Source organism: Papaver somniferum, chromosome 3, assembly GCF_003573695.1.
Source record: "Papaver somniferum cultivar HN1 chromosome 3, ASM357369v1, whole genome shotgun sequence".
In the NCBI taxonomy this organism is placed as follows: domain Eukaryota; kingdom Viridiplantae; phylum Streptophyta; class Magnoliopsida; order Ranunculales; family Papaveraceae; genus Papaver; species Papaver somniferum.
This window is the reverse complement of record NC_039360.1, coordinates 39,650,532-39,665,244: the sequence shown is the minus strand read 5'-3', so window position 1 is coordinate 39,665,244 and position 14,713 is coordinate 39,650,532. Positions and strand designations below refer to the sequence as shown.

The 14,713-nt window shown below is 34.0% G+C and overlaps 1 protein-coding gene across 1 annotated transcript; it reads right to left on the bottom strand.

Annotated features, from left to right (window-relative positions):
* Positions 1 to 997: 997 nt before the first annotated feature.
* LOC113359325 lies at positions 998 to 1,555 on the bottom strand. Its single transcript, XM_026602980.1, has one exon. The coding sequence runs from the start codon at positions 1,553 to 1,555 to the stop codon at positions 998 to 1,000; it is 558 nt and encodes a 185-aa protein (XP_026458765.1).
* Positions 1,556 to 14,713: the final 13,158 nt, after the last annotated feature.

The window sequence follows — 14,713 nt, the reverse complement described above, 5'->3', positions numbered from 1 at the left end:
AAGAAAACTGGACGTAAAATCGGATTCTACGGTTGAAATTAAAAGAAACATGGACGTAAAATGAGCTTCTACTGTTGGAACTAATCCAAACCTGGACATAAAACTACAAGCGAATAAAATTCTACGGTTGGAATTAAACCAAACCTGGACGTAAAATCACTTCTACGGTTTTTAAGTTTTTATTTTAGTTAAAGGGTAATCTAGATATTTTGTATATGTGTTAGGATATCCCATAACCACTTTTTGGACACTAAGAATCCAAGTGAAGCCCCTCTATTAAAGTGTGACGCCCCGATAATAGCCTTCTTCTAATGGAGTTAAGAATTTCAAACCCAGCAAAGGCCTATAAAAAGAAAGAAAAAACATAAAAAGCAAAATCTAAACTAGAACTAAACAAATTTATAGTATGGTTGATTAGAGCAACTTTAGTGTTGAGATTCTATATTTCCAAATTGCTATTCCATATATGACTTTTTATTTGGAAATTTTGTTGTGTGACGTAATGGCTCCATCCAACAACGTAGTTTAAAACTACTTTTGTCTGTAAAAGTAATCTTTAACTCCTTTTGATTGAAACTCGTTTTTATAACGTTTATAGTGAAACGCAATTGTAGATACCGTTTACGAGTCGACGTGATTTAATACTACGTGAAGAAGTTAGACGGTTTTTATAAAAGCGTTTTATTAAATGTTTTCTAAAACTATGTTTGCAAATTCGCAGCTTCACACATTTATAAAAAACCTCAAATGGTAGATACAGTTTTTAAAAGCGTTTTCTTAAATGATGTTTTAGGAACCGTCTAGACCAGGGGGGGTTTACAAAAACCTTCTAGTTTCGAAACGAAATTAAAAATACCATTTAATGACGGGCGTTCTTTAAAAAAGAATTTAAGGTGAGACGGTTTTTATAATAGCGTGATGCTATATTTGAGATTTGCCAAAATGAGTTCTCAAATATAGAAATTGAATTTGGTAACATGGCATTTTGGCAACAAATTTAACTTTTGACAGCCAAACAGTACACTTCGTTTTGTTGCCAAATATGGCTTCTGCCAACAACACTGCGGTTATTCTCGGGGAATTCAAGGAAAGCCAAGTTGCTAGGTTTGTTAATGAAAGCTATTATCTGACCCTTCTGAAGGTGTACTCCTTTTTTAGCAAAATGATCAGCTGAAAAGTTTACCTCCCTGTAAACATGCCTGTAGGAAATCGAAGGGAAGCCAGCAAGAATTCTCCGCCATCTAGCCAAGAGAAACCATGGAATTTTCTGTTGTATTAAAGAAGTAATACATGTCTTAGAATCAGATTCCAGAATTAGTTTGAACTTCTGGTTCTCAAAAGCCCATTCCAGTGTTCTGATGTTAGCCATAAATTCTGCAACATAGTTGGTAGTAACTCCCAGGCCTCCAGTTTCTGCAAAAACAAAGGAACCAAGATGATTTCTGGCTATAAATCCATATTCTGCATTCCCTGGGTTACCTCTGGAAGCCTCGTCACAACATAAAATCAGTTCATCCTCATTCAGAAAGTGGAAAAAGATCTCAATAATTCTCATTTGTTTCATTCTCCTATCTTGAATAAAGAAAAGTAATGTAAAATATTTATTTCAATATCAGAACCCCACATACTTCCTTTCATTATACGTTCACAATCATGAAAATTCTATTAACCTTGATTTACAGTTTGGTAGTATCATGCCTTTCATCATCATAATAGATAACATTCCTCAAAAACCAGTTCAACTATCATAGTAAAAGAGCTTATAACCCAAATTTCTTTTATCACAGGGCTAGAGTTTTTACTCAGTTATCCTCAAAAGATTTAGGATTAAGAAAATGGAAAACACCTCCTAACCATCTCCACAACCTTTGGATGAATTTACAATTCCATAGAATGTGCTCCATGATATCTACTCCATTATCGCAAATATAACATCTGGAAGCAACTTTGAAGCCCTTCTTTCTCATATTCTCATATGTAGAGCAAATTTCTCTAGTGATCCTCCAAACATTTGCAGAAGTAAAAGGGAGTACAACAGTGTTCCATATCTTCTTGTACCAGTGCAGTTTTGGCATGGACTAACTAACTCTGTTCACAAAATCAGAAACTGTAAACTGCGCAGAATGACTATTGCACCAAATCAATAAGTCTTTACCATCTTTAAGAACAGGTAATTGTTCAATATTGAAAAACTGTAAGAAATCCTCATGAATACACCAGTGACCATCAACAATAAGATCATGTACTTTTAAGTAAGGATGTAAGGCAATAAAGGGATGATCAGGAAACAATTTGCCAATTGGTTCTTCAAAAATCCATCTATCATTCCATAAAGAAATTTGAGCACCATTCCCAACAATCTATCTAAGTATTATCATTAAAATATTTAATAACCCATTTAATGCCAGTCCAAACAGAAGATCTCTTATAATAAGTAATCCAATTACCATTTTTTCCCATATATTTTGCAAGAAAAAATTTGGCCCACTCATCTTGACAATGAAGAATTTTACATAAGAATTTCATTAACAATTCCTTGCTCACATCTTCTAATTTCCTGATACCAAGACCCCCCCCCCCCCCCCCCCCCCCCCCCCCCCCCCCCCCCCAGTACATACATTATCCTACTTAAGATTAATACATTTCTTATCCTCAGCATTTCTGACCATAAGTAATTCCTAATAATTCTTTCACAAGCATCAATTACTTTTTTTGGCTATTTATAGCCTAACATTTTTAGGGGCCACTCAAAAGGAATTAGGGGCCATTCTTTTATTCCCAACCATTGAAGAGGGTTAATGGGTGTCTTAAAAATTAGAGAATTGTCTATATTGTCCTTCACCTTTATACTGAATCTATACCTATATCCTTTATTTTTATAATCATATCATTCCTTTTCTTCTTCTCTTTTCTACCAACTGAAAAAAAATCATCGTTTTAATTTTGATTGAAACCAAAGATTGTCGATCAAAATAATTTTATGATTGATTGTTTAAAATTAAAACCCAAAATTCATTAACATTAAAGTTGAAACTTAGAACATAAAAAAAAAAGTTAAACGAATAAATGATAGTAGTTGTGATCCAAAATTAGAATTTGATTACTTGAAATCAAAATTTTGATCCGAAATTTTCTTGGATTTGCAGTAGCAGAAACATAATCGATAGGTAACAATCTATTTTACCTACCGATTATAGTTGATGTTCTTGGATTTACGGTAGCAGGAAAATAATCGGTAGATAAAAACCGATTGTGGATGATGTTATTAAGAATGATGAACAATAACCAGAATCGGTAGATAAAATGATTGTTATCTATCGATTATTCTTGATTCAAAAAATTCAATTTTTCTTTACTAAAAATTAAAAACAATCGGTAGATAATAAAAACAATCTACTACCGATTATGGTAGTACCAAAATTCGAAAATTGAAGAATTTTTTTCAAAAACTCATTTTAGGGCCAGTATATAATCGGAAGTTTAATTAACTTAAACTTCTACCGAATATGGGTAATTCTCATTTCGAAATCCACTATATAATCGGAAGTTAAGTTCACTTACCTTACTTCCAATTGTTATAATTCCAAAATTTAAAAAATCAAGTTTTTTGTCTTTCAAAAACTCATTTTGGGGCCGGTATATATTCGGAAGTTTAATTAACTTAAAATACTAACGAATATGGTAATTCTCATTTCAAAATGCCACTATATAATCGGAAGTTAAGTTCACTTACCTAATGTTATAATTCCAAAATTCGAAAAATTAATGTTTTTTTTTTTTCAAAAACTCATTTTGAGGCCAGTATACATTCGGAGATGAAGTAGATAACACATCTTCCGAATGTTGTAAGTGTAAATGCAGAAAATTTTAGAAATTTAGAAATTTCTGATTTTTGGGCCAACACTCATTCAGAGATTTATGTATATTTTTGATCTTCGAATGTGATAGGTTCAAAACCAACCATGTCATGGCTTTAGGTGGTTCCAAAGGCCGTTATAGAAGGTTAGCCAACACACATTCAGAGATTTACGAAAATAAGTTATCCTCCGAATATAGAAGTTGCAAAACCAGAAAATTTTAGAATTTTCGAAATTTCTGATTTTTGGGTCAACACATATTCGGAGGATATGGATATGGCATATCTTACCGATTATGACACTCGGAAGATATATATTTCTCGAATGTATGTCATTATTACTCGAAAATGAAAGAAATGAAAAAAAAGAGACAAAAAACATTCTAATACTGAATCGACAATAATCGGAGGTCTTAGATTTTTTTGTCTCCCGAATAAATATGTTACTTTATCGTCCGAATGTGTAAGGGTAATTTCGCCATTACGAATTACGCGAGATAAGGGCTAGATACATTTTTCGTTTGGGTGACCTTTTCTGTCTTATCGTTGGCCCCTAAATTCTTTTCAGTGGCCCCTAAAAATGCTAGGATTTATAGATGGACATATTTTAAATGGGCATACTACAGAGAACATGTTTAACCAAAGTAAGTCTGACATGAAAATTAAGAAGCCTACCACTCCAAGCAGATAATCTGAGTTTCATATATTCAACAAGGTGCCAAATATGTATAGATTTTACTTTACCTTGTACAATAATAACACCTAAATATATGTCAAAAAAGAAGAAAGATCCATTTGTAGGAAAGCAACAATTTGTCTCTTCATAGAATCAGAAGTTCCATCTACAAAACATTTACTCTTAGCAGTATTAATCACTTGACCAGAAGCAACTTGATACTCCATAAGTGGAGATTTCAAATTTTCAATACTTTTCATCCCTTACAGAACAAAAAAATATCATCATCAAACATTAAATGTGTGGGGTGAATACCATTCCTTATAACCATATGATAAATTTTATTATCCACTACCATTTTGTGAATATTTCTACTAAGAATATCTTCAGCAATAGTAAAAAAAATAAGTGATAATGGATCACTTTGTTTGAGTCCTCTACCAACACCAAAAAAGCCAACTGGACCACCATTAAGCATAATAGAGATTTTAGCAGATTTAAGCAGCACCATAATCCAGTTACAAAATTTAGCAGAGAAACCAAATTTCTTTAAAGCTACATAGAGAAAATCCCAACTCATAGTGTTATAGGCTTGTGATATATCCAGTTTGAGACCCAAATTATCCCCTTTTATAGTTACCGACATTTCATTAACCAATTTAGAAGCAATTAAGATTTGTTCATGAATGTTCCTATTTTTAATAAAGGCATATTGTTGCTGAGATATAAGACTTGGCATATACTTGGTAAGACTTTCAGTAATAATCTTGGTTACAATTTTAAAACAAAAATTACTAAGACCAATTGGTCTAAATCTTTTAGCATTCTTAGCACCTTTCATTTTAGGCTTTAAAATAGGATTACCAATAATTTCTTCGTTCCAAGAATCAATTACCACTTGAAGAAAGGAAGGATGAGAAAGCCACATCTTCCGGAATCTAAAAGGAGTATTAAGAGCCCTAGTAATAATATTATCAGAACCAATAAGGGGACCATGGTCAGATTTACCTCTAGCTTCAACATGGTAATGCCAACCAGTGAAGGTATTTAACCATTTGAGATTAAAAAGAGATCAATCCAGATTACATAGAATTCTCTTAGCACCAGCCCTGCCATTGCATCAGGAAAAATCTAAACTACTTTCAGGAGCCTGAAGAAGCCCACAGAAATCAATACAATCGTTAAAGTCACTAACAACAGTATTAAGGGGACTTCTACCACCTTTTTTCTCCTCAGCAGATAAACAGTGTTAAATCACCAAGAAGTAACCAAGATTTATCAAGGACTAATCTCACAAAGATCACTCCACAGTTCTCTTCTATTCACCGTGTAAGAATTAGCATGAACACCAGTTATAAGAACTCCACCAACTTCAACAGTAATGCATTGACTTGAAGAAGCAACAACAGAAGGAGTTTGAATAAAGCAGTTCCAGAAAAGCCATATTTTACCTTTATTACCATCTTTAGAATTATGAATAGTTTTATGATTCATACCAGGAAGTCTAATTCTACTTTTTTTAAACTTAACTTTTGGTTCTACAACCCAGACTAATGGAGGATTATTTGTATTAACTAAATAATGAAGTTTGTCTTTGGCTTTCTGTCTTTTAAGGATTCTGAAATTCCAGAAAATTATTTTCATTTGAAAAGGGGTTGAGGAGGGGTGATGTGTTTTCAAGTTGTTGTAGTAAAAAGGTTCGTTGAGACTTGTGAAACCGGATTTTTAGACTTAGTTTTTATAAATAAAAATAGCAAACTAAATTAAAAAGATGTTGTGAAAATTATGGAGAGAATGGGGCTAGGATTCCACCATTGGTCGATATTAGTAATTTAATAAAATAATAATTATGCAACTCAACATTTAAATTGATTCTAATAGTATTTCCTAGACATGTAGATTTCCAAAAGAATAGATGTTAATCCAAGCATAGAATATCAAAACCCTAAAGCAAGCATATTCTATCAAGAGAAAATACACCTAACATATAAACAATTTTTAGTTCAATGCAAAAATCATAATAGAGTTGTTGTAATTAATTAATGGAAATATATCACTTTTACCGAAACAACGGCTTCCTCCATAGCCCAAAGGATTGGGTTTAGCTCCTCATTATTACAAAGAAAACTAAATAGAAGAAATAAAAGAAAATTGTGAAACTGGCTACCGGCTCACCGGGTCTCCCTTGATTGTGCTCTCTTGCTCTCTATTTATATACACAAACCCATTAATCAAATATATTCTTCCATAACTCCAAAATCTTCTTCTTTTTAATTAAAAATATCTTCAAGAATTTTTCTTCTTCTTTATATTCTCTAAATTTCTTTATTATACCCAAATCTTCTTTAATTCGCAGAATCAAATCCAAGAGAAAATCCTCTAAGATATCTTTCATGTTTAATAGAAGATAACTTCTTTTTTTTCAAAACTCCGGTATTTAATACTCATAGATTTCCTGTTTATAAGGAAGAAGATATTCTTGTCTTAATAATTGTAAATCCTTTACTGTTGAAACCCAAATTTCTCGCCAATATTCTGTTTGAAAATGAAGAAGAAGGTGGTGCCCTTATCCAAAGTGCAGGTGCCTTTATTAATTTTCTCAGAGAGGTGCAAGCATCACTATTCGAGCAACTTTTTCCACACAAGTGTATTTCTCCAAAAACACCTACACAAACATAAAAACACCATAATAAGTACAAAATCAAGCACTAACAATAGAGACACTGAGGACAATTCAGACACAAAAACGTGTCTATCAAGGGGGAGTCAGACTCCCTTTTTTCCAGTACACGTTTCAAAATTTCTTTATTAGCTTTCCTAGTAACAACTGAAATGGGTTTAACTGGTTTTGCTGGAGGTTTTTTCTTCATAGTTGCAATGTTTTTACAAACATTAACAGATTCAGAAACACATTGATCCATAGAAGTATCCTTTCGTAAAATAGTGACAGGTTGTAAAATGGATCCAAATTCTAATAGACTTGAAGTACTAGCCTCCTTTATTTCACCATCCTCAGAGCTAGAGTATTCACTATCATTATCTTGTAAGACCTCATATTGATTATTATTAATGTGAATTGCAAGATTAGATTTAGGAAATAAACCTGTTTGAAAAGGTCCTCCTACCACATCCATAAATAGGGCTTCAATAATTAGTTCTTATGATATTTTCTGCGAAGATGATTTGCTTCCAGATGAGCTAGGTACCATGGAATTAATTGATTTACTTGGAAAAAAAATTTGAGTTCCCTCAATTGTGTTTATAATTGGAGTGAGACTGCTGGGATCTGAGTATCTTCAGAAAATCCACTAACATATGGTACTTTTTGAGGAGTGTGTTTTAATTTTTTTCTGACTAACAGAGACTTATGCAATAGATTGTTTGTTAAATCTACACCCGGTTGAAAGATGTCCAACAATCTGACATTTGGTTCCAAACTTAGGTAATTTAGTTAAAATCACCCCTTGAGACAAAGCTCCATATCTTGTGATAATCCAGATCTTATTAGGAATTCGTTTAGCTAGATCAACTTCAATTAGCACTTTAGCATAGTATCCACTCTGATACTGAAGAGTAGCTGTGTCAACTTTGTTTGGGTTATCAATTGATCTACCAATAGTGAAAAGGGTTTTTTCATCACAGTACTCCAGATTTAATCCAGGAAACTGAACCCAAACCATCGCCGTTGAAGTTCGTTGGTTTTCCGATCTGAAATTTGGAGTCTAATTCTTGACTTTAAGGACTTCGTCAAGAACTTCCCACCTACCATTTTTCACATAATTTTATCTTCATCATTTGATAATTTGGTCATGAAAAACTGTTTACCCAGTGGTATCATCTAACATTGACCTGTCAAACTTCATTGATTTCTTAAGATAGTTGTTGCTTCTGAAAATTTAATACGAAGAAGATCGAGTCTACCAATCAACGAAAAACTCCATGACTCATATCTATCATAAACTTGATCATCTATCAAATGATGAATTCTTGAACTTTTTGATAGATCTGCTATCGATGGATCCATTTCAGAACCATCATTTTTTCCTCAAAACTCATCGTTACAACCCAAAATCCAAGAAAAAACTAGAAATAAATGCTAAGTAATAACAACAATGATGATTGAAGCACCAATCATTGAAAAGTGTAATGAAAATCACCTGAATTAACGAAGGTTTTTGCTGAAAAATGAAGAGACGCTGAAAAAGAAAAATGGTCGAGTTCGTCGCTGATTTGCAGAGTTCAACTCAGTCCGGTAATTGTGTAGTTAACTCAACTCTTCTGCTGAGAGCCTGTAGATTATCGTTACATCTATTCAAGTCAAAGTAAAGTAAACCTACTATAAACTTGGATCCACAAAATATCAGAGCAAGTCCTACGGTGGAAACCATCTATTTCAAGTATGGAAAAACTGTGAATGTCAAATGTAATGACTTCCAAGTTGGTGTATTCCACACTTTTTCCAAGCCATGTTCCATGGTATGGTAGGAATGCGGGGTGGAATCCAGGAAAACGGTAATCAGATTAACATCTAACGCTATTCAGAGTAGCGTGCTAAACAACGAAATACGCTAATCAAAATAGCATTGAACGCTATTGATAATAGCGTAAGTCAAGCGCTATTCATAATAGCGTTGAGCACTATTTTCATTACCTTTCGATTGGTGTTATTCTTAATAGCATTGAACATTGTTTTAAATCGCATTCATCGCCCATTTATTTAGTTAATTTGTTTGGTTCTTATATTTTTCTAAAAATTAAAAATAAATATACAACTTAAGAAATGTAAAATAAAATTATAGACATGAAATTAACCAACTAGTGGCTCGGCTACCAACTAACTCGTTTTAAAAACACTTATGTTTATTTTTAATAAATGCCTCTGGTGACATGAAATTAAATTTTTAAATTAAACTAGTTTGAACCAACAACATAAAAACATGATCCGTGTTTCATTTCATAGATTAAAATTACATGGATTGAAAAAACTAAATTTTAGAACTAAATTTCATTTAAATAACTAGAATAAATATTTAAATTAAACTACAATTGAACCAATAAACCTAAAAAAAAAGCATGATTAAATCAATTCATCCAATTTTCATTATCAAGCTTCATCATCGGTATGATCGCTGGATTTTAGCTCCAGGAAGGTTCTTAAGAATTTGATAAACTTGATCACGTGTGAATTCTCTTCTCTTGAGTTCAAAATACAGTGTTTTTGCATGCGCCTCCCACAAAATATATAAGTATAATCTTTCATATTTAAAAGATAAATGATTTAAAATATGTACGTAATTTAAAATAAGAGGTCTCATTGAACAACACTTACAACTTTTTATAACGTTCATCCTCCCGTAGGCATATTTTTATAAATTGATTGTATGCTGCCCATATAAATTTTGGTTTCCTTTTCATCGTTTCAAACCTATTTTGTATGTTATGCATTATTCTTCCATTTCATTCCCTAAGTCTTATACAAAGGCTTGGAACACCCTTCCCCAAAAGTTGTTGATTGTATCATCTTGTCCAACAATTGGATGGAGGATAACTCTCAACCAAGCTCTTGTGATTGCCAAATCTTCATTTGTATTTTATGGCATACTTGCAATGAATTGAAATAAGGTTTGAAATTAAAAAAAATAGAAGAGATAAATAACAAAGAAAATCTTGAGATTTTGGGATAATTTGGTTTTAGCTAAGAAGCCAATTTATAGAGAAGATTTAAAAACTAGTCGTTGAAACACTATTTTGATTAGTGGTTTTTTATAATCCGTTGATTAAAAGGAGCCGTTGGGAATCAAATGGTTGAGAAGGAAACGCTATTCATAATAGCGTTTTCGTCTAAACTTAAATGGAAAAAATACTCGAGTTTTCCAGTTATGCACTGAGTTCTTTTTTCTTGTCTTTCTGATTTTTTCCTCTTCAACAAATAAATTTTTGGATTAATTTCAAAAATGAAATCTTGAAATCAAATCTAAAGAAAGACATAATGAACTCATCTCAAAAATGAAAAAAAAAGATACTCCATCCGTTTCAAAATAATAGGCAGGTTTGTGTGTAAATTGACACACAAACCTGCCTATTATTTTGAAACGGAGGGAGTATATATATAATGAAATTAAAACTTGATTGATTCAAATACTTCAACTACATTGATTCCACTACTTCAAATTAAAAAAAAAAAACATAATTGAAACTGCATAATTCGATAATGACGAACATTAGGATTACTAGGATAACCAAATTTTACACCAAGTGTTCTAGGAGGATAACCATATTTTTATAAAATCCTATTTTGCTTATCCAATATAAATTTCTTCTTCCATTCTGGAAAGGTCTCATCCTCCACGTCTAATAGTTCAAGTTCGTATTTCTCCAAAGCCAAATCCACAGATTTCTTATTTGTCTCCGCAAGAGTTTGTAATATTCTTCTTGTGTATCCTATCTTGCCATCTTTGCATTATATTCACTAAAATGTTTCAATATGCGGTCGGTTCCATCGTCGATAGCCGATATCTCTGGAGTTTCCCTTTGTTACGATATTTTCCCCGGTGGTCGACGAGGGCCCTCCTCTTCGTGCCATCTTGGGTCACTCCTTGTCGAAACACTACTTGAGGCATCACCTCTAGGAGCTTCTGATTCTCGAGGTAGGATAAGATCAATTTCTTCGGGATTGAATATAGGAACGTGCTCTTTGAAAATTCGGTACACCTCTTCATTTCTAAGTGGTTTTCCATTGTTAATACTACTATATTCTAATCTAGCATTTATCTTCTATAAAAAAAAACAAGCAAACAAACAATAAAAACCCAATTTAGAAATCCAACAATAGAATAGATTGATTTACATGTAATTTATAAGAAATCTAACACTTACGATATCCTCAATTTCGCATCCGCTTGCGTATTTCTTAAGATAACAACAAATATGGAAAACAAAAATGTCTCTATGCTCCTGAAAAGAAACAACAATTAATAGTGCTGAGAACTTTTAATGTGTAAATGAAATCATAAAAATATGGAAAACAAAATAATCGAAGGAAGGCTTTATTAATCATCATCAACAAAAAGGAGTTTACAATCATTGGATGGAAGCCTGGCAACAAGCTGGGCTCCGATCCTTTTTTTTTTTTTTAATGATACTCAAAGATAATTAATCATTGTTGAGATCATACAAAGATTTGGTTGGTAGACTAGCAACAAGCTGGGTACCAACCCTTTTTTGAATAAAAACACTAGTCTATGAAAGATAAAAATACCTATGCCACTACTAACATCATTATTGGCTAAACAATTTTTCAATCTTTTAAAAAAAAAACAGTGTCCTCGCTAAGTTATCCCAAATTGGAGATGGCCAACACTCCCAAACCGTATCCATGAGAGACGCATTTATCCAAGTATTTATTGTGTTTACGTAAAACAACATTGGAGATAGCCTGACCTGGGATAAAAGCATGGGATCCTACCCCTGTAAAATGAGAGATGCCTATGACATCCATACAAACAGCTTGGCCATTTTCCCAATTAAGAACGAGAATGTCTGCAGGGAGAAAACCTCTATCATCATCTGACAAGAACCCCAGATTAACTTCTTTGCACGCAGGAACCCCATCTTTGTAACAAATATCAGCAATTATATCTAGTACAAGGTCGTGTTGGAACTTGAGTTCAACATCTTTGGCACAATGTAGCGCATGATTACCAAAGGTATCCATAAGCATATTACAACTTGAACAAAGACCTTTTTCACTAAATAAAGGAATACCAAGGTGGTAACAGACTACATCTATAAACTGTCGTGTCCCAAGACACTGATTCAAACCACTAATGGGGACAACAAATAAATAATCTTGTGCGTGTTTGACATGGTTATGTTTCCTCAAGACTGAGTCTCTTTCAGACATAGAAAATTGGGTGGGATCTGCCTCTTTACTGCATCGAAATAGGTAACTGCCAAGGAGTGCATGGATAGGGGGGCAGTATCTTCGACACAATAATTAGAAGGAAATCCACATACCTGAATGAAGTTAAGAAGAGCCGGCTGATAAGAAAAACCTTTGTCAACGGAGAATAAGCTTCCAATAATCGCTTTTTGAACCGAGATAGTTTGACTCTAAGAAGCAAGGTAACAATAGTTACGGGTATATGGCATAGTATAGACGCCTAGGCAACATTCCTTGATGGGTAAGGTGGCTAACCGCTGTTGTAGAGGGACAAAACCAACATCGTATCATGTAATTAAGAGCCTCAAATATTGGAGTATATAATCATCAAACAGGTCGGTGGATTTTTGGAGGACCGCAAGATTGGTATTTCTCATTGCAAAGTAAAGTCTAGACACTCCTGTGCAGTTACGAATCAACAACATCTCACGCTGAGGGTCTTTGAGTTTTTTGATATCATACGTAATAGACTTGTTCACCCTACTCAACAACATGTTGCTAGAAAAATTTAGGTCCAAACTCACCGGTCCCTGCAAAAGCTTGACACCGTTAGTAGGCCTACCAATGTCATGAGACAAAACACCTTCAGTAAGGCTTTCGGGGTCTATAGTAGGCCAAAACAACTCCGGTTTCTTGATGTTGAGGTGTAATCCTCTACTAGGGCCTTCAGTTTGTATAATTCTCAAGGCTTTTTTGGCCACTTCAAGCGTGTCACCAATTATGGTTTCATCATCCAAATACCAAGCATGTAGGTCGATCTTACAAATAGAGGCAATAGAATTCACAAGGTGGTGAAGTGTAATGGAAAATAACAAGGGACCAAGTGGATCCCCTTGTTGGACACCAAGAGCCGAGGATGAAACATATTGATTATAGTATAACATGGCCGTCCTAACATAACAAAATTCAACCCAACGCGAGATACCTGGACATTGAAGTCTGACCTCTATGATGATATGAGTTCTATAAACCATGTTTAAAGCATTTGAGAAGTAAATAAGGAGCATGGACAACTTATTCGAATGAACTTTCAAATACGACAATCCATTGAAAGTGTGTAAAATACCTTCTCCACCAACAGGCACACCGATACCGAATTGGTAATCACCTAGGCATAAGTCATTGCGCCACCCACTGAAAAAGAAACAACTTTGGAGACCAACCTACGCAAAATAGTGCCAATATCTATCGGCCTAATTAATGCCCCCACCGGGTTTAAGTCAAGCCGTAGGACGAGCGCTGGCAATAAACTCACCTAAAACACTAGGGCATTTACCTGTCATCCAAAGGTTGACTACCCATGTGATGGATGAGAACAAATCATCTGCGGTTGACGCTGCGGGACCACTCAACACATCGAGTAAATTTTGTGCACGCAGGCCATCCCTTTCACAAGACGTTCCCTTAGGAAAGTTCTTGATAGAACCCAGAACCGCACGATAATCAACAGTGTTAGCCTCAACACCGTTAGGATTAGTTGGAATGGAATGAGGAGGGGCATCAGTGTACTTCAGATGCAACTCAGAAAAGTTTTATTCGTTGAAAGGAGCAACACCACTTGACGACACGGATTGCAGCTGCATTGTGCCAGTTGCTCATCTTTTTCCTACAATCATGCAAATTCTCTAATTCATGTTTCTTCTTCTTGAAGGAGTTAAAACAAAAAGTTATTAACCCTTGTTCCCCAACTAACATTATACATGATTGGAGGAGGTATGGGTGGTTCTAAAGGCACATGAACAAGGTTGCTATCAATGTCTGAATATTCTGCATGCCACTGAATTGTTGGAAATTCTAATGAAGTTCGTGAGATATTGTCATATGTATACCTTGATGTATATATTGGGGGGGCCTTATTTATAACAAATGTTAGATCTTGAGTACTTGCAGCTCCAACTTCATATCTGTTATCTTGACGTTTGATGTATGGAAGCAAAAATCCAATAGATTTTCTCTTCCACCACACCCCATAAGCGATCTCATCAACAATTGTATAATTTTGTCCTACTACCACATCAATAGGATCCGGGATGTTGCTAAGGTTTTCCAAACGATCCATTGGACTTCTTGGAATTATTACATCTCCTTCATTTTCCTTGAAAACCGTTCACCAAGATACAATATACTAGTATCGGTTTCCGGATCATAAAAAGCCACTTTTTGCATGGAGAGTTCACGAGCATGTCGTATATCAGGATGTTCACGAAACATACTATTTGACCATGGTTGCCATTCCATT